Genomic DNA, 26879 nt, shown 5'->3' with positions numbered 1-26879 from the left:
GATTCTATTGGCCAGGCCTTTCCACGAGCATAGCTAGATATGTTGCCTCGTGCACGCTTTGCCAACACCGTAAGCGACCTACTACTGCTCCGGTCGGGACCCTACAACCACTTCCTTGTCCAGCACAACCCTTCTCTGTCGTCGGCATTGACCTTTTCGGGCCACTCCCACCTACTCTAGATGGCAACCGATGGATCGTCACTGCTGTTGACCATTTGACCCGGTACGCTGAAACAGCCTCAGTACGCTCAGGAGCTGCCTCGGAAGTAGCGGCCTTCTTCTTGCAGTCTGTCTACTTACGTCATGGGGCGCCTCACGTTCTTTTGAGCGACCGAGGCAAGACATTTTTTTCAAGCACTCTTAATCAAGTTCTGCAAGCGTCCAACACCGTGCACAAGACAACGTCTCGCTACCACCCTCAAACCGACGGCCTAACAGAGCGATTTCATCGCACGCTGTGTGACATGCTATCCATGTATATTCAACCTGATCATCGTAACTGGGATGCGATTCTCCCATTTGTAACATTTGCGTACAACACGTCTGTTCAACGGACCACCGGATACTCTCCATTTTTCTTAGTATACGGTCGCCACCCAACCTCATCACTCGACGTTTCTTTCTTCTCTGGCCCCGTCGACGCTTCACCATTCATTTGCGACCAGTTTGTGTCTCGTCTTGCCCAATGTCGTCGTCGCGCCCGTATGAACACTGCAGCCAGCCAAGACGATCGCAAACATCGGTACGATGCCTCTCATCGCGTCGTTTCCTACCGCCCTGGTGACGATGTGCTCCTATGGACCCCTGCGCGAACACCCGGTTTATGTAAGAAGCTTGAGTCTCGATATCTTGGCCCCTACAAAGTCATCGAGCAGACCTCACCGGTGAACTATCGCGTTACACCTGTTGAGACCCCAACCGACCGACGCTGCCGCGGAACAGAGATCGTGCACGTTTCTCGCCTGAAGCCCTTTCATCTCCGTTCCACCGTCTAATGTGCGGCCAGGCTGGCCGCTTCCGTCCGCGGGGGAAATTAGTGTAAGCATTTATGCGGACTTCATCTTCATCTGTACAAAGCCAACATCAATCATCGGCTCGTGTTCGTTTTGCGTCGGCGCCATTTTTCCATCTTGGAATAAAGCGTCGTCTCAACCGTGGTATATCAATATATATATATATATATATATATATATATATATATATATATATATATATATATATATATATCACTGTCCCAATAAAAGCCAGTTGAAGTTTGCACACGTGTGTTCCTTCTTCGTTCGACGTCCTGTCTTTGTGCGCGCGTAAGTCTCCAAAGAATCATTTACTGGGACTGCCCACTCACGCCCTATGTCTCGTGGCAGGATTGGTCAAACAAACGTCTGTCCGTTTTGCCATCGATGGTGTCCATTTTGCTGCTTTTTGTCGTCACGCGTGCTAGCTGTGGGTCGCTGCTCTTCATATGTGCCCCTCCTTCCCCTGTCACAGGACCTTCAAGGAAGCGGGGAGGAAAGAGAAATCCAAGCTGCAAATCCCACACCTGCGAAGAGGAGTTCGCTGCAAGCGTTTGGTACACGCTCTGATGTCACGGCTGCCCACAGGGTAAGCTTATAATTACACTTTCGACTTTTCACTTTTGCAACAATATACCGCCGCATCTGACGGCAAACAATGAATGCCGAAGTTCCGCCAGGAAGAACGGAGTGGGATAGCAATCAATCCTTTCCCAGCTATATGAAGCTATATAATACAAGTACAGTAGTTTTATCAGCCGTACAAACGTGTAAACATTCGTTTACAAACTAAATTAACAAGCATGGAGTCAGGCGCGTAGAGACAAACATGAACCCATCTCACTCGATGACCACGTACACTCGCTGTCAAAACACAGCTTTGTCGTACGGCAACACCGACGCCGACACCAGTGAGGCAATACAAGCTTCGCTTGAATAATAATAATAATAATAATAATAATAATAATAATAATAATAATAATAATAATACCTATATATATACAGGCACTTTTATTGAGCTAAACGCACCACAGCTTTGCTGCTCGTCCTTCTTCACTGCAGTGTGGAAGGGATGATCATTTTTTTAATTGCCGTCACCGTTCGCCATGCAGTTGCACGACGTGCTTGGCGTGCCCGTGCTACAGCTTCAACAAGCGTAAATGTCATGGAGGAAGGAAATAATTAGAGAGCATCGCTCGACACGATTGAAGCCAGGCGTATTGATCTACCACGTGATCGTCGCGTCAGTGTACGCGGAAAGTGTTAGCGCTCTCAATCGCTGCAGGCGGAGCTACGGCGGGGTGGTCGATCAAGTGCGCATTCATTAAAGCCTACAGGGAGCTAAAGCACACTCGGCCAATAGGCTGAGTTTCAGAGGTCACGTGTTAGACGGATACTGCGAGAGAATAAGCATGCACCGACGATTACGACATTCCCTAATTGGAAATTTGTGTGAAGCTCTATACGTGTTTTCATTTCGCGATATATTGGCTGGCGCGGACAATCCGTCTCGTGCGTCACGTTGCAAACGGAGCGAAGTGTGGCGCGACTGCCTCGCTGATTTGGAGATCGCGAGAGGCAGCGCGCGGGGTGACGCGCGGGCGCGATTCACAGAAGCCGCCGCAGACAGATCTCTGCTCATGCAGCACTTTGTTTCCACATATGGGATCCGTGACCTCATCGGTAAACAGACGACGCGCGCTACTCTGGCGCCATCTCGTAGCCATCGTCGTCGCACTATGCTTTCCTTCTCACCCTTTCGCCCTACCCTCCTCTTCCGCATTCATCCTCACGTGTTTCATCCCCCGCTGCACTCCGCCTTGGCTCTTTCGTCTCTCGCTGTGCTCGTACGTTCGCTAGGTTACGCCGACACTGACGCTTGCCGCTGGAGCGGGAGCCTAAGAGCTGCCATCTAAAACGCGAAAAGCGTGGCTTCACGAACAGTACGCTTGCCAATGATGGGTACGTGCCGTAATACAATCTCCTAGTTTATTTGCTTTCTCCATGATAAAAGTCCTGCAAGGTGGCGCTGCTGTGGGTTGCAGCGCAACCGGGCAGCCGTTGCAAAAACACAGAAGTCTATGTTCCAAGCAAACGCTCAGCGTCTCCTGGGCGATGAGCATAACTCTCTGTTTTCTCGTATCCCAAAAATCAAGGCGCACACCTCGATCGCCGAACACTGCATTCCTGCGGCGTGCGTTCAGCGTGCTGTGGATCGACGTGCTGCGCACGCTTCTCACCACTGCGGCCTACTACTTCTGCATATTCGCAAGGGTTCCTGCTCTCGAGTGAGTATAAACACACCTGTCAGCCTTATAATATGAAAAATAGCACCGTCGAAGTCAGAAACGCGAGAAGTTAGATAAATATACTAAACTTGCCTGTTTCCTCAACACGGTTGTCTTTAAAGATTTACTGCATTTGTTCCGCCAGGGGCACTATGCTTTGTTGTCTCAGCAAGAATGGCCTGCACCACAGACAAACATAAATCCTTGTGAAGTCTGTTCATAAAATGACCGCGTAATTCAATTCAACCGGGCTTACACGGACTCAGACTCACCAAAATGCTACTCAGTCAGGCTCACTCGAACTCAAGCTCACCAGAATTCTACTCAACCAGGCTCATTCAGTTCGAGTCTGAGTAAGTAGATTGATAGGTGAGTTTGCCGACCTATGGGCCTAATTCTATGCGCAACTCCGGCGTATACGTAAAGGCTCTTAGCGACGGCGGGTAGCTCTGTTACTATAAGGTTTCGCAGCCTCGCAAAATAGAAAGGCTACTAGGGAATCGCCCGCAGAAGCTGATTTCTTGCATCTAGTGATTCATGACGATGGAGTTTTACACAATTTCACGAGAAAATATTGCAGCTGTGAAGTGCAAAGCACGCCCCCGTCTATGCTCGTATACCTGGAAAAAATATTTCTGCGGATCACTGTCACTGCGGTCCGCGACCAGATTAAATTCAAATTGCCTCGATAACTTCATAAACGCTCCTAGCTTCACCCGTGACTCACCGCATAACCAGTAGTAAAACCACAGAGCCTTTAATTGCGCAATGTACTCACGAAATACATCGTGTAAATTTGTACCAGCGGAGTAACGGGCTTTCTTTGTTTTCCTTTTTCGAGACTACTGATCGACAGCAGAGGTAAAAGCGACCTGTTGATCTCGTCGCTGCTGTTCATGGCAACATGTGTCGGCGAGTGCCTCCTGTCGTCCTACAACATGGATCTGATTACCATGACCGGGAGCCGCTTTCGGGCGCTTCTGCAGGGAGTGATCTTCAGAAAGGTGCCAGACAGTTCGCTTCAATGCTCGTCACTTTCGTCATTCTCGTCAGATAACGCGTGACTAGTGCAAACCAGACAGTCACAGGCGCTGTGGAGGAGAGACAAAACTATGCATTCGCTGCAGCGAGAAAGAGAGAGAACTATCAATGCTACTTGGAGAGTTTGGCCTGGCAGCAGGCTTTGTATGATACTCCAGGTGTGATGGATGAGGAGGTATGAACGAATAGGAGCTAAAAAAAAAGAGCAAGACGCTTCAACGCACATACGCATGCACGAAATTCACTAACAAAAAGTTATTTACAGAGTCTGATTGAGGCCTGTACCCTACAGGAGTGCTTTACGCACCTCAGCGGAACGCAGTTTAGAGTCAGGACCCGGCCATAGTCCAAGAACATCCCGCAGTTCAAGTCACGTGTCATGTCTCGTATATGCAATAATGTCAAAGGGCATACCTACACTGCATTCCAACCCAATTCCTGAAGCTGATATGTTCAATACACGATATCTTACCAAATAATAAATTCACGGAACCTTTATTTCAGCTCAGGAAGAGGGAACTTACTACCTTTAAACAGATATCTGCGCCCCTGATCACCAAAAACGTTCTTAGACTAGAACTCCATGTAAGGATAGGTCACAGCTAGTAGAGATGTAGGACAATCTATTAGTGAAAATGGCTGGCCAATGGCCAAGTCTGTTGTAAATAAAAAGTTTAGTCAGTTTGGCCCCTAGTGTTCCGCTTAATACTGGTGCACCGTGTACATAGAAGCATACATGGACACAAATAAAATGAATGTCTTGATCCATCCATCCATCCATCCATGGATGGATGGATGGATGGCGCGGCTGAGCGCATGCGCTCAGCCGCGCGGACAGCCGTGCGCCGCCAATGTGGGGCTGAAGGAGTACAGGCACCCCTCACCAACCCACACCCCTAGCGCGCGCTTGATCACCACGTTATAACTTCACGCTCTTAACGCACTCGGACGTTGTACACAGAACATCACGCCGACGGCAACGGCGAAAATTAGCCTGGACTCTCCCTATAATTGCTACCACAAAAATGAATCGCAGATTGGGATAGGCACTGTAGCTACGCTTTTCAATAACATCATGACTATCCTAAGGACCCATATAAAATGAAAATTACAGACTTTTCTATTTTCTGTTTTTTTTTCGTCTTGAAGAGAGTTCCAGTAAAATCGGCCCAATTCATGCCGGATCACGTTCACGCAGGCGACGCTGTTGTCACCCGCGGCAGCCCAACCCACTGGGTGCGTGGCTTCAATACTGGGCGTGGACTGCATGCAGCTCTGCAACTGCGTCTACACACTGCCGGTGCCTTTGCTGGGTGCCCTGACGCTGCCGCTGCTCTTCTGGATGCTGTCCGAGAGGGCGGGAGTCGTGCCCGCGACGTGTTGCGCAGCCTGGGCGCTCGTTACGCTCCTCGCACCCTTGGCCTTGCTGTACGCACAAAAGCGCTTCTGGGTAAGCCACCACCAGTCGCCCTGAACCATCAGTGAGACAAGCGCGTATTATTGCCAAACAGTGGCCAAACTGAAATTCACGAGCTCGCACTGTACTCTTCGGGGTCTGGCTGTTTGGTTCGACAGTGATTCTACGTAGGTTCCAACCCTGAGCTTCATCATCGACCTATTTCATATCCACTGCACAGTGAAGTCTTCTGCCAGTGATATTAAATAACCCCTGACCCCATCTTATGCCAGCTAATTTCATATTCTCATTACGACACAATCGTCTGCCATTCTCGACTGAAGTTCGCCTCCCTTGGCATACACTCTGTAACTAACAGTGAGTTCGATGGAAGTATGTCTGATCGGGACGGAGCATGACAAGGAAATACGTACACCGACCGAAATAACTTTAAAAACAAGACGTTTCTCCTTCTCTACGTAAGCATTGTTAACAATGGGGCAAAAAACGTTGAAGTGCTTGTTTAAGTAGGTTTTGTAATTGTGTAACTATAATAACTCCGTAACTCTAACAGAACAACGGTTACCTGCTCTATGCCCTACACGGCATTCCCTACGCCACTGCTTCCACCTATAATTTCACAATGATATCGGTATTTCAAGCACCACAATACACAGTTTGAGGTCATGGCTGGATTTCAAAAACGCCAATCCTCTGTTGACAACGTCATCGACCTCGTAAAACTCGTACAGTAAGAAAAACACCCCAAGCGTCTATCGGTTGCGCTTTTCCTCGATGTGAAAGGCGCATGTGATAACGTAACGTCCGAAGCTATTCTTGTTTCTCTAAAGAATATTGGAATGTTTCAATGGATACTGAGCTACCTATTCAAGACGTCTTCTTTTGTGCTAAGTGCGCATGGCCGAACCCCTGCATGAATATTCCACCTGTCATGACATTTGACCGGGGCGGGGTTCTCAGATCAACTTTCTTCAATTAAACTGACGATCAATGGACTTGGTGAGGTTGTACTAAAGGCAGTAAATCTTTCCTTGTATACAGAAAACACACGCACCTGAGGCTCGGCACTACCAAGTCCTCAGGTGCACGCACGGCTCCAAAAATTAGCAATTCTAACATCGACGTACATACGGGCTCAAGACCTCAGTATTTCCATCGAGGAGTGCGACTAGTGGCTTTTACCCACAAGTCTGGGACCCGCTACCCCGTTTACGTTAATCACAAAGCGATTTCATATGCAAATTTTCACCGATTCCTAGATGCTATTACCGACAGAGACCTTTCGCGGAGCCTCCACACCTTATACGTCAAGAAAAGCTTTGCCTATATCACCCGTACACTATGGCTTCTCGGAGGCAAAACATGGGGCGCATTCCTGACATATGTGCTTCAACTACACAGGGCGCTCTTCCTAGGACACTTGCGATGCAGCACGCCATTGCTGCAGAGTCCAACACTGGCAAAACTAACGTTTACTACAGAGCGTTCAAGGCCGAGCTCTTCGAACATGACAGGGGCCACCTCGCTGAGCCTGAACCGTACCAACGATTGCCATCGCCTGGGAACCGCCACTAACTACATATATACCTGTCGACGCTCACCGGGCCCATATTCGTCATATATCGAGAGTTCCTGGCCACAGTCTCGCCCCCTCCGAAAGTTTCGTGGGTGACAGCAAGAGCCCAACCTCCGCGATGCCGAAGCTTACCTCCGCCCAAACCTAAAATGTAATTACCACAGTTTTGTCACCCATATCACTTGAGATTTCCTTTGATTTGCCTCTACCTCTTCACCTAAAATTTTGTTGTGGCTAATAGCTTACTGCGCCATTGTTGGCGCTTGCGTGCACGGATTTTCATTCATACTTTCTGGAGATGTTGGGTGGTACTGAAATTGTCCCCCAACAAAAGCGTTGCTATGGCTTTCACGCGGAGGTGTAAGGAAAAATACCCACTAGTGTTGGGAGGTCGTAGCCTACCATACGTCAAGACGCAAATGTTTCTTGGAGTGACGATCAATAGACACCTCACATGGTCGTCTCAAGTGAAAAAGTGAGTAAGAAGATTTCCTCGGCGTCACACGTATTCCGATTTTTAGCCGGATCACAATGGGGCAGCAACTGTCGATCAATGGTGTTCCTCCATAAGGCCTGCGTCGACGGAACACTACGGTGTTACTTCCCGATCCTGCACAAAATGTCTCCCACAAGCAAGAGAAAACTTGAGGCCGCAAGGAACAACTGCCTTCGCGCATTTCTAGGCCTTCCGAAGGGGTCGTCCCGCTCAGGAACTGTAGCAGAAGCTGGATACCTGCCTCTTGAAGTGCTATCTCCACAGGTGACACTTCGAGTTCACCTCCGACACGTCATTCATACGAAGACCCACATTTTAAAGGATATTTCTGGAACCCGTTCTACATCTAGCTGTGGACAGGCCGTCGGAAGCATGTCTATTTCGATTCATGCTCAGGCCTCGAAAATTATGCCACGAAACATTTCACCATGGACGCTGTCCCAGCCGGAAATCGTGCCATATATTCCTGGAATAAGTGCGAAAAAAAATGCCTCAAGCAGTGACTTATGAGATAGCTTTGGAATATATGCACAAAGAATACGCAGCCGCAACGCAAATTTTCACAGATGGCTCTACAACTCCACATCGCTCATCGTGCGGCCTTTTTGTTCCCTCTACAGGGCAACGATTCTCATTTCGTCTTGAGCGAGCGACATCATCTACTTCAGCGGAGCTTTATGGCATTAAGGAGGCCCTTGTGTATGTACTTCGACAGCAGCCGCCAAAGACACGGGTGATTTCCACAGATTCAAAAGCAGCCCTACAAAGTATGTGGAACAGGCACAAGCGTTGCAATAATCAACCTGCAGCATTTGACATTGCTTATCTTTACCACAGGGCTGAGATTGCTGGGCATTGCATCAAGTTACAGTGGATACCTGGCCATGTCGGCATTTCGGGAAATGGAAGAGCGGATGAAGCTGCCAGAAATGGACGCCAATACCACAAGTTCAAAATAACATTTTTTTACAAAAGCTGACGCTTCAAACATGGCAAAAAAGTATGCCTATAAAGAAAAAGACCACATCTAGAATCTGCCGATTCACCAAAATAACTTCCTGCGGTACACTGACCCAGAAATACGATCGAAAATTCCACGACCACTTCCTCGACACATAAGAGACATTGTACCATCGTCTTCGACTGAACGTGACATACACGAACAATTATCTGTACCGCACAGGGCTTACTACTAACCCCTACTGTGATAACTGTGGCAACTTGGAGACAATGGAGCACATATTACTAGAATGCCCCCGTACCGCGACGAGAAACAATTTTTTTAGCAACAAATGGACATGGTTTGCCACGGTCCTTTACCATTACCCAGCATCCTAAGTCGAAAGCCCGGCCGTTCAAAACAGCGGAGGGTTACGCATTTATTGTTCAAATACCTGTCAGAAATCGGTGTAATAGAAAAGCTTTAAAGATTCTACATTTCATTTACGAAAGCCTAAATTTACCCGCCATGCCACCTGTAACTATCAGTATCAGGTCCACTTGCACATTTCCTATGTATTTTTGTTCACTTTTTCTTTCATTCTCTTCTGAAATCTTTTAATCCCATTCCCCGTCCCTATACAGAGTAGCATGCCAGCAGTTGTACACGCGCCGGCAAAATTCTCTGTTTTTCTAATAAAGAGCCCTCTCTCTCTCTTTCTCTGCTCCCGTAACCTGTCGCTTAGACAGCGTCCAGTTCGCCCAATGTACACTTTCCCGCAGTTTAGGGTGATTTGGTAAACCACTGAACTAGCACACCCCAAGTACTTTTTCACGTGCTTAGTATGGCAGAATGTAGCACTTAGATTGCCTCCTTTGAATTCTGCTTTCACCTTCTTGCACATGCCCTTTAGTTTGTGCGGAGCGGAGAACAGTACTTGAACATCATGGCGTTAGGCTGTCTTTTTTATTCTATGTGACAAACCATGCATGTAAAGCAACACCACGCTTATTTCAAGTTTTCTTTTTTTCCGGTGTTTTTTGCCTTTTCCTCTTGGCTTTGATTTCGGGAAACATATTTTCACAGATTTGCACCACCACGCTTTTCGGGTACCCACTGTTTTTTAAGCGGGTTACTTGCAAATCGGTGCTCTCCCCCACAGCATGGCGGCGTGATTTTTCAACTGCTTGACTGTTGCAAGCCTTGGCGATGCCTCTTTTTATGATTATAAAATGGCAAGAGTCATATCTCAGAATTTCTTTCTCTCCTCTAGTTTTGTAGCACCAGCACACGTGGGAGCCGCTGAGTCTTGCGGTTATGTCAAGGTACTGCTAACGAACTCCGGTAGGAGTCTCGTACGTGAATTCTAGACCTTCATGCGCTTTCTTGAACATGCTGATAACAGTGTCTACCTTAACTGCTTCGCTTTGGTTTTCCTCTATTCACACCAAATAATCGTTAGCATATCTAAAAAAGGTAGTTAGTTTCTTCAAACAAGACGGCAAGTTTTCTGTCTCCCACACTCAAGAATGAGTCGGAAAACACGGGAGCTATACAGGAACCAATAACGATACCATCCTTCTGCTCTTACACGCTATCACCATATTCGGTAATTAAACGCACCCTGTAGATACAGTTTTAGCAAGTTCTCAAAACTATAAATACTGCGCTTTCACACGTCCTGAAATTTGGTGTAGCCGAACATGTCGATGGCTTCTTCTACAGCTTCTACCACGTAATGTTTAGGATTTCGGTATAGTCAGCAGTTAAGAGGCCTGCGTTCCTGTTTGTCTTGACTTAAGAAAACAACAACAAACTTTCCCGCAGGACGTGGAAATTTATGCTCGCGACGAGAGGCTGAAGACAATGACGGATCTCCTGTGCAACGTCCGGGTCGTGAAAATGTATGCCTGGGAAGATGTCCTGCAAGAGAACGTGCTTCGATCGAGGAAAGTGGAGCTTAGAAACCTGCTTGCGATCAACGTGCTCAACGCTGTCCTCGATGCTCTGTGCAGCTCCTGCAGTACCGTGGTACGATGAAAATATTCACTTAGGCTAAGCGCTATTGCACGACATCTTTTTTTATTAATATTATTGCGATAAATGCTGGCCCTTAAGGCATTATTCTTGATGTGTATATGTGCATTATATGAATGCTGTGAGACCTAGCTGTGGTATGAGTTTAGGGGGTGTTTTGTGGAATCTGTTATCATGTATCCAGCGGTCATAGTTGGTTGTGGCACTGCAGCGGATGATGCGAGCGCTCCGATTGTAAGCCTGGACATGTCCATATTAGGTGGTATGCATCTTCCTCCCTCAATGAGACTGAGCAAATGAACACGCCGCACCCAGCGGTAAATGCGGCCAGTCCAGCGTTGGCATCACAGCCGGTGTAAGGGCCACCCCAGGCCGAAGTCTCCCAAACAGAACTTCCTGCGCCCTTGTAAAGTGAAAGGGGAGGGAGCACACACGCGGTGGGATGACAGCGCGTATGTCTTGCTGGAGGAAATTTTTACGGGGTCGGAGTGAGCCTAGGGGTTGAGGTGCGAGGGGAATAGACGGAACATCTGGATGACGAGGGCAGTGTACCTGCTGCAGTGTGGAAGCAGCAATGTTTTGGAGGTTCCCAGGATGGCCTTGAATCCAGTGTACCTTGACGCCAGTAGCTGTTTTACTATTCGTAGTGTGTATCGTCTCGCAGAGTTCCGTCACATTGTAAACCTTCTTGAACTCGTGAATAGCCGCTAAAGAATCAGTGAAGACATCTAGTTGTTTGATGGTAGGCAGCTTAGATGTGGCATATTGCACAGCGTCATGGATGGCTTGAACTTCCATTATTAGAGCGCTGGCTTCCGCAGAAAAATAACGCTGGTGACCGCTGATAAATAGTGCGTAGTACCGAGGAATGATGTCCTCCCGCCATCTGGTCTATAGGATAGCAGCATCCGTATTGACTTTGCAGGTACTAGCGCATAATGCATCGATGATGCCGTCGAATGGTATCTAAAGATGTGGGCACGAAGCGATCTTTGAATGACACGAACGAATGGCACTATTATTCCCAATGTAACGCCACTCCGCTTAGGTTCGTTTATTAGGCCTGTTCGAGTCGCTGAGAAGCTAAACACAGCGCCAGGCGTATCTCAGTAAATATTAGCTATACTGATCTTTTAAAGTGCCCCGATATGTGACCTAGCGACTGATCTGGTAGCAGAGACGAAAAATTTGCATGCCTTACTTTCCAAAAAAAATACTGAAAATAACATTAAAGAGAGAGACGTGGACATAAGCGAAGTATTTCTTTATTGCGGAAACACTGATACTATGCGGGAAGTAAGAAACCAACGTGGGCGTCTCACCTATATGTAGACTCAGGCGCATTTTTGCCGTTGCCGTCGCCATTAAGTTCCGTATAAAGTCCTAGGGCGATGACGCCGTCGCCGCTTGTCGTATGCTGTATGTGCGACTGAAAGCACGCGAGGGAAGCATGCGATTACGGCTCAATCAGGCGCGCACGAAGGACCTGCAGATAGCTCGTACCTTTGTACGCGCTGGATTTTTGCATTTCGCCCCCATCTAAATGCGGCCGCCGCGCCCAGGATTTGATCCCACGACCTCGTGCTTACGGCACTGTATGTGAGTACACCCGCGAGCAAAAGTATACGAACCAGAGATCGCGTGATGAAACTAATTTTCTCCTTTGTCTGTGAATTTAACTTGAAAGTAAAGATTGCAGTCCATACTTGGCATTACAAACTTGCTGGTGCACTCGTCAGTTTCCGTTTATGCGTGTTAATTACAAAGACATCCTGTTTTTTCGGCGACCCTTCGGTCAAATGTTTACAGGACACGCGTTCCACGACAAACGTGTGTCTGCTGAGTTAAGGCATTGTGCTCATCATTTAATGGATCACTGTGCACGTCGCAAAGGCTACTACGCACCGAAACATACAATTCATGGATGCTTGCCCAGCTTTGACTTTACTGAAAATGCTGTGTACCGTAAACTATCTTTGTCGATGGAGGGACGGATGGATGGACTCAAAGACATATTAACGATGATGATTGCAAGAATGTTTATTACAAACTCTTACAAATGAATTGGCAAATAGGTGTAGGCAAACAGAACAGTACATAAGCAAACCCGAAAATTTCGCCAATTAATCACTTACTAGCACTGCAGTCCGTCGTTCTTTGCATAGGTTCTTTTCAGTCGCTTGAAAAAAACTAAGTCTTCCAAGCGATGGCATGGTAAAGCATACTGCAGCGGCTGCGGCAAAATATGCCCCAGAATGATTGGCTAGCAGCATTCCACGCAATAACACATATACTCGGTAACACTCTAATAGTTCAGTACAATGTCCGCCCACTTAAGCAAACTGCACATACCCACTGTGCTACCGCGCACCGGAACCTAGTTCCCGAGAGACGTCGATAATGAAAGTTCGCCTCCACCGCTACGTAACGGAAATGGATGAATATATTGGTGAATTCATGCAAATTCTATTTGAGCTGGACAGCGGTGTCTTTGCCACGGAACTGTTAGGGTTGTCACCGACTGAAGACAGTCCTTCGTGTTCTTTAATCGCTCATCTTTTTCCTTTTCTTTTTTTTTCAGACAACGATTATCCTCTTCTCAACTATGTCTCTCTTCGAGCCTGAACGTGCCCTCAGTCCTCAGCTGTCTTTCTCGTGCGTTTCCTTGTTGTACATCACCGATTTGACTGCCAACAGCCTCGCTCTTGTCTTTAGGAACATCAGCAAGGTACGCTCTCTTTATAGCTACGCAATTTCCTTAGTTCAGCCAATGCACTGAAAGATCACCCTTATGCTTTCCCACGCCTGGGCTAACTCGTCACATACGTCACATCTATCATAAAGCTACCCCCCCCCCCTACACACACGCACGGACACACTCACACCACCCCAATTCTGTATTTTATTTGGTGTTGGGCTCCCATACTTGCAGCTCCGGTGGACACTAGAGCAATATTTCCCTATACAGTCGCATCCTTTAAGTACGACTCCGTTAATTCAACCTTCCGCTTAATTCGAACGCACCGGAAAGTTTCGGCGAGAAAAACCATCAATAACGCTCTCTTTTTACCAATAATTACCTATGGTTGCTAGTTTGGGGTACAACCACGAACGAAAATATCAAAAAGCTTGGAGAGCGGCCAAAGTGTGTGGTTAGACTAATATTTGAGGTTTCGTACCATTTTCACACTACGGACCTTTTTCATAAAACATTGTATTATTAACGTCAACTCTATGTACACTTGTAATTTGTGTCGCCTGTGCAAATGTGATATAGTCAGCAATACTAACGCGCTAACAACACTAAATGGACTAGAATTCCAAAATATAATACACGCGAACCGGAAGAATGGTACATTTAAAAGACATGTCGCACAAATTATGGCAAACACATGCTACAGTTATTGCTAACCACATTACTAAATGCATTTAGTAGAGAACAGCTATGACACAACTCTCATTGAAAGAACTACGGAGAGTATTACTCAAAGTAACATCTCTACCACAAACTCATAGACGTTTTTGCGAAATTCTTGCTGATTGTTTATTTCATTTTGCTGTTACTCGAAAAGTGCTTGTATTGGGTTCTCACACGTGACATACGCAAGTATTCTCCGCCTGTACGTGACCCATGTGCACTGCACTGTATATTTCTTCCTTTTTTTTTTCCTGTTGCAACTACCGTTATGCCAACGTGTGTATGGAGGGACGGGGGGGAGGGCAGGTCCTCTCAAGTTGTTTAAGCAGCTATTACTCCTGGTCTCCCACAACATTGTTGCAAATTAATTCAAATACTATGAAATTAAAACCCGTTTAGCTTGAACGCTACAGCAAGGGATAAAAACAGTAAATTATAGGGTTTTACGTGCCCAAACCACTTTCCGATTATGAGGCACGCCGTAGTGGATGGCTCCGAAAATTTTTACCACTTGGGGTTCTTTAAATTGCACCTAAATCTAAGTACGCGGGTGTTTTCGCATTTCGCCCCCATCGAAACGCGGCCGCCATGGCCGGCATACGATCCCGCGACCTCGTGCTCAGCAGCCCAACACCATAGCCACCGAGCAACCACGGCGCATGAAAGCAAGGGACATCAGCTAACTCGACCTTCACAGGGCCTCTCTCAAACGCGCAGCGGTTACCGAAATCTTGAAAACATAAACTCGGCAGACTGCTTCCCTAGGCTTGAAGCTGCTGCTTCAACAGCAAGAAGCAGAAAGACAATACAGACTATTTCATCAAATAAAAAAGGTTTCAATTCGTAAATTTAATTTTGCTATCATTTCTTAATGCAAGCTTTTGGATGATTCCACCAAATCTGGCGGCATCCTAAGGGCCGAATTGACGGCAGTCGACTGTGGTATATTTTGCAGAAAACTCTAACTCTATGATATTCAACGTTGTGCTATCGACAACACCTAAATACGTATCTCATCTTTCAGGGCACAGTTGCACTGAAGCGCATCTCTGAATTTTGCACCGCCGCAGAATATGGCGAGGAAAAGGAGTCGCAAGTTCAGGAATGCTTCAGTCAGAAGGGTAAGAGATTGCTAAGCAAGTGCTCGTAGAGTGACGTGAATTCATTTTGCTGACATTCCATTTAATACGATCTGCTTATACTTCATGTTAAACGGGTGCACTCACTGTGCTATTTCTTGAGCTTTCATCGCTTAAGTAAAGGACACGTTTAAGACGCAGGGCAGACAGAGTCAATAAACGACAGATCCTGACATACAGGTGAGCACAAGGCATCAGCCGACGTCAATATTATGTTTTCCTGTTACCATTGTTTGAACGTCATTTCCTTTCTGTTTGTTTGGTTTGATTTACCTTACAAATCAGAACCCATACAAAACGTACATATCGTTTTTTTTTATTTACTTATAGATACTGCAATCATCATAGGTGATCTAACAGGTTGGTACAAGAAAGTCATGCATCAATGGCAAGCATGATGTAAACATCTATCAGCACCTGGGTCGCACGGGTATCTTAATGCATTTTTTGCGATAAAAGCTTGAGAATAAATAAACAATTCTAGGCAGTAGTGCATCCTGTGCTGCGCTATCACTGCCACAACAAAATGGACAGGTTTCGCACTTCTCCCATCCCTACCACTAATTCCTTTTGTTATAAACTCTGCACAAAGATGACCTCAAAAGCATGTCACACAACACCAGTAAATGTTGGGTCAGTTGTGTCTTTCACTGTCATTCGTGTTTTGTGCGCTCTCAACAGTGGCGCAAGTATGTTTCTTACACACGTGGAGGTGTCACTGGAGATTATCCCGTCGTTTTGTTCCCTTCTTTCGTCCTGCTCGCATTAAATTCATGGTGCATACGCTCCAGCTTGCCGGTCAATATGTCTAATCTACTCACCCCTCCACGGTGGATCATTGGCGATAAGGTTCTTCTGCCGATCACGAAGTCAAAGGTTCGTTTAGCGGCCGTCGCGGCTGCATTTCCATGGGCGTGCAATGCAAAGCGCTAGTGTTCTAATTCCAGGGTCCACGATAGAGAACCCAATGTGATGGAAATTCGTCTGGCACCGCCCACTACGGCGTCTGCCATAGCCCCTTTGTATTGATGTTTTAGGACGCGAAGCACCAACAGAAACAAAATTGCGGACCACTCCAAATCTAGCTTTCGTATAGCGTAAATATAGGCCAGCCTCCTTGCAATATCTTACGTTTGAAGTACGAATGAATGCAACGCGTGAAGCTCGCAGAAATAAGCGTTTTAAATAGCGAAACTGAAAAGAAAAAATAAACACTGTCATTATCATTCCCCTGAAGTGAGTGACGGCCCAGAACATTGGCCAACAGCGAGAATGCTCGGCATGGCACCCGAGATAGGGCGGAAGCCCAGGGGCTACGCACAACGGAAGCAACAGGCTGGATTTACGTCACATCCGCTCACCACCAAGAGCACGCTTCTTCGAGTTAAGGGCTATCTTAAGACTGATAACGAGACCATTAGAGAATTACCAGTGCTGCAGCATTGCAAGGACTGCTTGAATAGCACATACTACCTAGAACCAATTTATCTATAGCCATATTTTGGTGCAGCTAGCGTTTAAGATCACCGATAAATCGCGTCTTACGTAACCAGTCCGTTTTGTTCGTTCGTGTTCTTCACGCTGTCTATTTTCCAATGTGAACTTGCATACAGAGCTTCCACGTCCCGGGCATCTTGGCTAGCTCATCTAATCCCACAAAGGTCAATTGCTCCCCCGCATTCCTACTTTCTGCACTTCCCATTCCTCCTTTCAAACCCACTTACACCAGCCCTTTAAGAACAGAAAAGTAAAGAAACGTTTAAAAAAGCGATGTGCAAACATTGCACTTTAAATGACTTCATATCTCTCCTGGTACAGCGCTACAGACGCACCTGCTGTTGCTCATCAACCACTGCTTCATCTAAACATCCACGAACGCGCCCTAAAAGCGCCCAGATACTACGCGCCTCAGTGAGGAGTAGATTTTAATGAACAGAAAGGAGGAGAGGTCGGCCTGAAGAACGTGTCTCTAGCCTGCTACTCCTCACTGGGGAAAGGGGAAGTGGGAAATACAGGGAAAGGTAGGTGGCGGGTGATTATGTTATGGTACAATGAGATACTATATACACGTTGTCCAATATGCGGGTGCGCACTGAAGACGCATACCCGTAAGGGTAATCTTAAGCCTCTAGTTATGCTACGGGGCGGTATTGCAGTGCTCTCTGAGCATGTACTTGGTAAATTACGCATGCAGCGTCCTAGATTTTGGTACACACCATTGTCACATTTTCCCGCCTTTTCATTGCGATAGCAATGATATGGACACTCCAGGCGCATTTTCGCGGTAGTCGTGGCCGTCACCGTAGTGTTTCGTACAAAGTGCAAGGGTAACAACAACGTCGCCGCGCGCCGTCTGCTGCGTGTGCGAATGAAACCTTGCGAGGGTGAGCCGACGATGGCGGCTCAATCTCGCGCGCGCATCAGAGGAGAGCAAGGGGGGGCGAGGGGGCGTCTTCCGTCACGCGCAAGGCACCGTGGGAAGGGGAAGGAGAGAGGGTGCATTCTACTCCGGCGGCTGCTGCGTATGGCGCGGCCGCGCGGGCATCGGAGCAGCTATGTTCTGGCCGCTTCGCGTTGAAGCGAGAGTCAACCCGAAAGTGGATTCGCTCGCTGCTGCTGCCGCTTTTCCTCACTCCAACGTTTGCACGGAGAGTTTCCGCGGTTACCGAGTGACATGTGATCATCTTTCCTTGTGCGCGCGCGCGCGTGCTTGCTAATTTGGTTATTAAGCGAATGCTTAAAAGTTTATACAGCCTATAAAACTGCTATCCTTACATAATTATAGCTATCTACTACTTTACTATCACAATCGATTCTTCGCCTTTCGGGTGAAACTGTGACTTTGTTTATGTTTTGTTCTTGGCGTGTTTAGATATATGTGACGCACAAAAGCATACCTGCCAACTCTCCCACATTTTTCGCAAGCTTAAGGAATTTGGGAGCGTTTTACGATCTTACGACTGTTGCGCCTAGTTTTACGAAAAACGCTGTTGGCTAAAACGTTTCGCTCATCAGCCTCCGAACCTCCAGATGGAAGTTTTCCTATGGTGGAAGGGTGCAAAACGGGCACTTGCTTCCAGCAAGTTAATACAAACTCCTGAACCAGGTGAAATCTGCAACAGTAAAGTCGCTGAAAAACTTACAGTGATATAACAAGATGCATTTCTTGTCAGTTTCAGCTGTTCCAACAATGCTGGTGCTGCTTGTGTCCTGCGTATAAAGCTAAGTCATCGTTAATAAAGTGCATATGTATCCCACAAAAGGCGTGTGCTTGAGGCAGGCTTTAAGTCAATAAGTGCTAACCCCTCCCTCCCACCTGGGTCTTGTGCCCCGAGTATTTTAATGTTCGCAGGTAGGCAGGTATCCAAGAGGCTTCAGACAAGATCCAAAGCAGTGCACACACTAATTGTAACTTGCAATCCCGAAAAATACTTTACGTTATTACACATCTCAGGGGCACGTTTGACAAACAGGGGGCTTCAGACAAGTGGCACTGGCAGAAATGCGGGACGTGAGGCGTGCGAGATGTTTAGCACCCTCTGTCGGTGGGCGTCCGCTCAGCGCTAAACAGCTGAACGGGCACCGCAGTTAATAGAATATCCCCGTAAAGAAACGCATTTAACGTTACATTTATATTTGAAAAATACCCATTTGGGGACATGTTTGGTAAGTTCGAGGTTTTCGGTAAAAAAGAAAGCTCTAGTACATCCCTCAGCAGTTAAACTGTTTCAATGAAGTGTCCAATCAATAAGTATAACTTGCAATCGCAAGTAACTACGACGGCTGCTGCAAATCCTTCTGCAGGAGCCGTGAGCCTGAGAAACTGCACGCTGGCATGGAGCCGCTCGACCGCAAAATCCGCGGAGCCGCTGCTGAGAAACGTGACGCTCAACGTCGAACCGGGATCACTTGTGGGAATCGTTGGCTTCGTCGGCAGCGGCAAGTCATCACTACTGTCGGCCATCCTCGGAGACATGCAGTGCCTCGAAGGCAGTGTTACACACAGGGTGAGCAGCCTTCGTTGTGTGGGCGGTCCCTAGTGAGCTATAGTTTGCTTTATCCACTTGAGTTTCACTGGCCATGGCGCAGGAAGCTTTTAGACTGTCTTCTCCATCTTTGTGCCTTTGTGCTGCTATATTTCGATATTCAGTTGGATAAGCTAATAGCGACTTAGTAAGTTTGGCTATCAGTGGTTGTGTGCATAGTTTGTGCAATTATGAAAAAAATATAGACCTAGATGCTCTGATGAATCCGCGTAAAACTAACGACCACCCCCCGCCCCCATAATGCGCAGTTCGAAGCCTTGTACGTTCGAAAGATATACCCCCTTTGTCAAAAATACGAATGTTACGTTGCAAATGACCGCCAGACTGACTACAGCCTGCCCAAAGGATGTCCCGTGGTTGCCATAAGTTCCAACACGCTGCAGCTATGGGTTGAGACGAACTTGTGCTCGCCATCGACAGGTGTGAAGGGTCAGAAGCCCCACGACAGCCGCATGTGTAGTGAAGGGCTGCCTCGCCCACCTCCACTCTGTCAGTCCCTCTCTCCCTCTCTCTGCGTGTGAGCCTACGTTCGTGCGTGCGCACGTGGCAACCACAACAGCAGTTAGCGCAGGCATGCGCCAAGACTCCAACCTCTCCTTCTTGTCCTTGCAGGGCCGCATAGCGTACGTGCCTCAATTGCCGAACGTGCACAACATGACCATACGGGACAACATACTGTACGGCCGGCCCATGCATCCGGGCAACTATGAACGCGTGCTTCGCCGCTGCCAGCTAATGAACGACCTCAACAAGATTCCAGCGGGGGACGCGGCAGAAGTGGGAGAGAAGGTGCGTATGGGGACGGCTGTCGTTTGCAGCACAGCTTCGCTAGGTGCAAGTAGTACGCTCCGCTTCTCTTTTTCTTTTTTTTACACGGTGATATATGTTATAGGCTCACTCCCCTGGTCATTTTCATGTTCTCCAGTGGTGCCGAGGTGCGCCGCCGTCCGTCGCAGGAACCCTAAAGTTCGTTGCGAGCCCATCATGGTCGTGTTGGTCTTGCACGAATGAGATTAGAAGCCTTTAACTGACACGTGCAGGTGACTAATATCAGAAGCCTCCCACATCCTTAAAAGCGGCGATGCATGCGTCAATAACCTGTATAGTTTACTCCATCCGAAGGAAACATCATTCCTACCGGACTGGTTTCGACCCATCACTTCCACGCACGTTCCTGTTCCGTATTTTTGGCTTATTTCTGGTTGAGCGTACAGAATAGATACGTCACTTGAAAAGTAAAAATTTGGTTCTTTGTCGGCATCGTTCTCTGTCCCTTTCCTACATCCTTTTCATTGCGCTGTTTTCTCTGCTCAATTCATGAATAAACTAGCCCAAACGTGTATACTTCTTCGTGGCTACATCTCTAATAACCCGGAGCACTGTCCTAGAAGATCGGTTTCTTGCTTTAAGATCTCTGCCATATTATCTGAAAGTGGGCACATGTTAATGTATACTCATTGATCGACTCATTCATTCATTCATTCATTCATTCATTCATTCATTCATTCATTCATTCATTGTGATCAAGTGTACGAATGAGTTAGCGAGTGACTGACTGAGAAAGACTGAGTGCAATGGGAATTTGAAATTTCAGCAACAAATGAGTCGCCGAATTCCCCCACAACGAAAAGGGTGCATAATGATAGGTTTTTTTCTTGCCTCGTTCAATCGGTCACAGGGAACGAATCTGAGCGGCGGCCAAAAGCAGCGAATATCGTTGGCTCGCGCGGCGTACAGCAACAGTGACGTGTACCTCCTCGACGACCCGCTCAGCGCACTTGACCCCGCGGTGGCCAACAACATTTTCCGCGATGTCCTGGGTCCATCCTCCCTTCTCAGGAACAAGGTCAGCTACCGGGCTTCCTTTTCTGTAGCAATGCACACGATTACACGAGCGTTCCGTGCCAGCTGGAAAGCATCTGCAGTGGCCGGGAGTCAAATCCGAGACCTCGGGCTCAGCAACAGAACACTGGAAATGTGCACACTGACTCACCGCGGCGGGTATCAGCACTAAGTGAACCGGATAGTACAAGGAAAAGATATGTAGTTCCTATAAGCTTGCCCGTATTGAGCCAAGCAAAGGTTATTTCGTTTTAGTCAAGCAAAAGCCACAGCTCTAAACAAGTAGAGATTTATGGCAAAAGCCTGCGTTGAGCCCGGAAATTGTTTTTAAGCCAAGCCAAAGTTTGTATTTTATCAGTCCTCTAAGTGAACGTAAATATCTTTATCTACATATTAGAAGCTTGTTAGCAATCCACCAAAATAAGAGAGAAAGCAGTCGACGCGCAAATTTAGCTAGTATAAATGGGTGCCTTGGTTTTAAAGACAACCTGTCAAGACCACGGGGAAGATATACATGATAAAAAATGCATCTGTCACTTCTAAATGATAATTGATAGGTCTTAAAGTAGGGGATTGGCATACTGCTTTTGTTGTTACAGTTGTACCTAACTGTTGCGCCTGCATTAGCCTAGGCATAGCTGTCACCGACGCTTTCCGCTGGAGCGTCTCATTTGACATACATCCGTTTCAGACTCGCATTATGGTTTGCAACCAAGGAACGTACTTGGGTCACATGGATAAAATTGTATTCGTCCATGACAAGAAGGCAACGGTGTACTCATCTGTCGACGATCTGCTGAAAGACCCAGCGTCGCCGCAGAATTTTCACACGGCTTTAAAGCAAAAGCTGCTGGCCTCCACTGCCGCGGACGGGTAAGGTACCAAGCGGCAAGCCTCCGAGCACACGCGTATCATTGCACACAATATGAGCACACTGCGTGTGCTTTCTAACAGCCGTGTTACTTAAATCTCGATTAGGTTCCCGCGGCACATTTCTAATAACTTTTTCTCGTATTTAGGCCTTTGCGACAGAGAAAGTATTGTTCAAACGTGCTAGCTTTAACCTCCGCCGTCTTTAGAATGCAATTTAATTCTTATCTTTGCTCATAAATGAACAACTAGGTCTGAACAGACGCTGTAAAATCCGTGAGGCCACGAGGCGTTAACGTGGCGAGTACAAGGCGGCGGTGCCGCAGTCCATCTATCCTTGTTACTTCTTTTTTTGGCCTGTAAAGCCTCCTCTCAGAGTAATGCCTAATCTTGGTATCCTAGTAATGTGACCTACTTACAAGGCTTTAATTTAGTGTCCCAAGTTCACAAGTTCTTCATTGCACGAAGGGTACTGTTTAAAGGTGGGACCTTGTATATGTCTCTCGTAAGAGCATTTAAATGAGTCCCTAGACTGAACGCTTTCATATAAACACAGTGAGCGTGTGAATGAATAAATACAGAAAGAGCAATGCTTGCGACAGTGCAGCCGTATTGTGTTTTCGTTGATAGATGGAGGCAAACATGAAAGAGCGAAGGTTAGTTTCATAACAGGGGAATCACTGTTGTGATGTTACATCTGTCAATAATTGTTTCTACAAGTGAGCTGTAGTATACGAAACGCAAATTGAGCCATAATTAGCACGCGCATTCGGCATATCGAATTCGCTGCTCGTAGTGGGTATGAAATATTCCAAGTACCTTTTACTAATCCACAAGATAACTTTAAGCATGGTTTTCTAAAGCAGAGCGAGAACATGGTCATCAATGCATTCTTTTACGGGTATCCCACGCTTTTCCTTAAGCATGGTATAAGCGCATCTAACCGAGTGCTTTCTTTTGAGTATAAGGCGTATAGCTCGAAGCACAGCATTTTGCGAAACAGTAATGGACATAATGAGGTGATGGGGCACGTGAGTCCGTAAGCGGCAATTGCGAACGAAGTATCCGAATGTATGAAGCTAATATAGATAAAATGTATGTAATAGGAAGTAAAGGCGTTATTTATTAAGTATTGAGTCTTCTTTCAGACAGTGACTATATTCTCCATGGCTTGTCGTTTCTTGTAGTTTACTCTTTCGGAGGGACACTTATCAAAGTTTACATAGTGTTCGTTAATCAGGTGTTTGTAGCAGCGAAGACTATGTAGTTACTTTTATCTATGCTTTCCCAAAGACAGTCGATCCTAGCCAGTTGGACAGCTTTCGTAGAACGGCAAGATCTATTTTGTAAAGTTCAGTTTCAATTTCAGATATTGAGAAAATATTCGTATAACCTGCGTATAAGATACCCTCCACTGAGAGATTGCCGAGTAAATCGCTTATATATGGCAGAAAACGTACTTACTAGAAGTATTCTTATTCAGTGGCCCCGAAAATTAAAGATAATAATTAAATTCTAGCGTTTTAGGTGCCTAAACCTCGACCGGACAATGAGACACGCCGATGTAGGGAGAGGCTCCGGATTAATTTTGACCACCTGGGGATCTTTAGCGTGAACCCAATGCACGATACAACACATATATCGCACCACGCCCTCATCAGAATGCGACTGTCGCAATCGGAATCGAACCCACGACATCGAGCTCTGTAGCGCAACGTCATAGCCACTGTCCCCCCGTGTCAGGTCGCCCCCCAAGCTGCTTGCAACGATAGCGCAAAGCACACTTAATAACTCTAAACTTTTGAAACGTTCGAATTTCTCGAGAAAGGTGCTTTGCTCTACATCAGTATAGAACCTCTTGCTACACCAAGATTGCATACTTCGTTCAGCTCAGCTTCGAAATTCCGCTGACCTCTAATCAACAGTCAATCAGCAGAACTGACAGTTGGGCGAGATGGTGAGTATTCGTGGTGAAATTTGTGCGCGCATCAAATTGCGCCATGACCAGTCACTCATACACGGTTTTGACTAAGACTTATACGGTTTATTATTATTTTCTTCGTTATGCTGGAAGCACTGCGTTCCAACAGGATGAAGAAAACGACGCTGCCGGACGAATTACAGAAGAAGAAATGGCTCAATCAAACAAGGTGAATGACGTCGATTCCGTTATACGGCAGTGGGGCGCGTCTTAAACTTAGCAAAATATGTTTAATGCACTAAACAAATTTAGTGTGGCAAATATGATCTGTATAATATTAAATACTTCAAATGTACTCACTTTCGTTAAACATTGGCGACTAGTGCAGATCGAAGCATCAGTGAACAGAAACATAATGAAGGGGTTCTCAAACAAGCAAAAGTTCGTTAAGCAAGTCCCCGACTCAATGCTTGTCTGAAAGAAAGCGTTAAGTTGGACGTAACGTTGCCGTAAGTTTCGGTTCGACTGCGATATATCGCCTTATGGTAGTGATAGCATGAATTTATTGAATTATAGAATAACAAGGCCCCATTATGGCAGCATACGTGCAAGGAACGACACTGCTGTAAGTACAGTAATAACTTTCTGACTTTTTAGGCCACTAGCATAGACCAATAGCATTTATTCTAATGAATTATTGATGATTTGTAATTAAACCCCACAGTTATTATTTGTGAAGAACGCTTTCGGGACGCCCACGCTACAGTGTGGATGATCTCTGTACGGAACCTTGAATTCTGGTACATTACAGGGTAACTTCAAATATGTCGTCAGCAATTTTCAAAGGCGATTGTTTTAGCGACAGTACTTGTCATCATCACCCTATCTTATGTCCACTGTCCGACCAAGCCCTCCCCAGCAATCTTCAGTCACACGTTTCGCACTAGCTGACCTGTGCTTGTCACGCCGTAGTTGTGACAAGCTATAATTTTCAACGTCACTTAAGCAATTCATGAACATATAGTGTATTTCTGAAAAGCGATATGACTAGCTGCCAAACCGAAGTAGGCCACAAGACATCGTCGTGCTTTAATGCATACATCAACATGAGCGGAACAAGGGAGGTCTAAGCGTGGAGCCAACGTTTCCACAAGGGGTCATGTCTCCTCTTAAATAACCTTAAGGAGGCCATGAAACACTATATGATAATCTGAACATTTAAAAAAACGTTGCCGATATGCTGACATGTGATAGTTTGATTAAACGTGTCGTAGTAATATTTGGCTCACATGTCGGCAACGTTGTTGAAACGTTGCCAACGTGCGAGCCAGGTATTATTGCGCTCCATGCAGCAAAGAACTTACCATATTACGTCGTAAGCAGAGAAAGTCGCCTGCTCTCGCATTCGCAATGTCATCATCGAAAGCAGTTGACCGACCGACGCTATTGGCAGAGTCCGTTATCGCGAAAACATATTCAGTAACACGTAATTGCCCATTTTGAGCTAAATAAACGAAAAACATACATGTTTGTGATCTCAAAAAAAGAAAAGACAGAAAAGTCACTTCATCTTTTCCCTACGCGTAGATGCGTCTGCTACGTGTGACATCAGAGATGGCAGCGGCGCGCTGCGTAGTCTAACGCGGCCGTCACGTGGTGCCACGACGAGCCCTTTCGCCACAGCGACACTAAACTTTTGACCTTGGCTTTGTCCGCTTGGCTTCTCCGCTGTGCAGCTCCCAACGGGCAAGCAGAGACGAAAAGCGAATGTCGGGTATCCATGCGATAACTCCAATAATAATTGAAGGATTTGAAAAGTTCTCGCAGCATAAGATTCGTTGGACGACGTACTTTAACGGTGAGACCATTCTGTGATTGGTTAGGAAAGTGTTTCAGGGCCACTTTAAGCATGGCGTTACCGTTTTACAATTACCAATATAACTCTCCCACCACAACATCCCATGCATCCCGGCTTTGAATGCGTCTGCGCAGTCAGAGGCAGGCTGCACTTGTTTCAGAAACGCATGACGGCATGTAGGATTTTATCGCGCAATCGAAATTCATGGAACGTATAGTTTCGTTTTTCAGGATACTTATGTCGTGCATGCCGTAGGTGTTTGTCTAACTCAACGTTCGCATTCACTCTCACCTCGGGCGGTTGCGAACGCAGACCGGCTTGCAGCTTCTCCTGGCTCTCATCCGTTTCTCGCAATGGCCCGCGATGGCGGGCGTGGCCGTCCTGGCCGCGGCAGCCGTGGCGCACGGGATGCAGCAGCTCTGGATCAAGTCGTGGACGGACGCCTCCATCGCCGATCCCGGAGGCGCGGCAGCGGCACGGCGGTACTGGGTCGGAGGACTCGTGGGCATCTGCGTCGCCAACGGTGGGCACCTTTCTCCTCGGATTCAAACACGCGCACCGAAGAAATGCTGGAAGCGTACATTAATGGCATTAGCATTCTTGTGGTAGTTCACGCACTTTCCTGTGACTGTCGAAGTATGTTAGTCTCTAACCGTTTACCCGCCTACCAGCGTCACCGGTGACCTGGGTCACTGGGTATTTATACGTGTCTACTGCTCTTCAATAAACACCTCTGACGCCAACTTGTGTAAATAGCTATGTCCCACTTGCATTGTGCCGCTCCAAAATGCCTAAAAAAGATCCCTTAAATCTATCTGATGCCGGTCGGAATTGAACCCACCTTACAAGGGCTCTTCTTCAAGGACAGCAACCGGATGCTTTAGCAGGCTGCGTAACAAATTCACTGTGCAGCATTTCAGTGAACATCTCTCACGCCGAAGCTTTAGCGAGGAGCGCCATGAATGCACTGGGTATAT

General features: G+C 46.8%; 2 protein-coding genes across 7 annotated transcripts in view; one reads left to right on the top strand and one right to left on the bottom strand.

Moving 5' to 3' along the window:
- LOC135914426 (ATP-binding cassette sub-family C member 3-like) overlaps positions 1-26879 on the bottom strand; it is a 211213-nt gene that overhangs the window by 144770 nt on the left and 39564 nt on the right. For 4 of the 6 annotated variants that reach the window (XM_070540018.1, XM_070540020.1, XM_070540022.1 and 1 more), the window contains one exon: positions 26194-26471. In XM_070540018.1, the coding sequence (XP_070396119.1) occupies positions 26194-26471 (278 nt within the window). The remainder of the gene's footprint in view (positions 1-26193; positions 26472-26879) is intronic. The other 2 variants (XM_070540019.1, XM_070540021.1) reach the window with 1 other exon arrangement.
- On the top strand, positions 647-22130 carry LOC135914477 (multidrug resistance-associated protein 1-like). The gene is made up of 12 exons (XM_070541397.1): positions 647-1038; positions 1489-1602; positions 3170-3301; positions 4143-4305; positions 5541-5792; positions 10599-10802; positions 13390-13536; positions 15251-15347; positions 19170-19372; positions 20024-20200; positions 21090-21257; positions 21945-22130. Exons 1-12 carry the CDS (start codon positions 995-997, stop codon positions 22128-22130), a joined length of 1887 nt encoding a protein of 628 aa, XP_070397498.1. The 5' UTR covers positions 647-994.

Source organism: Dermacentor albipictus, chromosome 6 (genome assembly GCF_038994185.2).
Source record: "Dermacentor albipictus isolate Rhodes 1998 colony chromosome 6, USDA_Dalb.pri_finalv2, whole genome shotgun sequence".
NCBI lineage: Eukaryota > Metazoa > Arthropoda > Arachnida > Ixodida > Ixodidae > Dermacentor > Dermacentor albipictus.
Note: the sequence above shows the minus strand (reverse complement) of the source record. Positions and strands in the feature narration are given on the sequence as shown.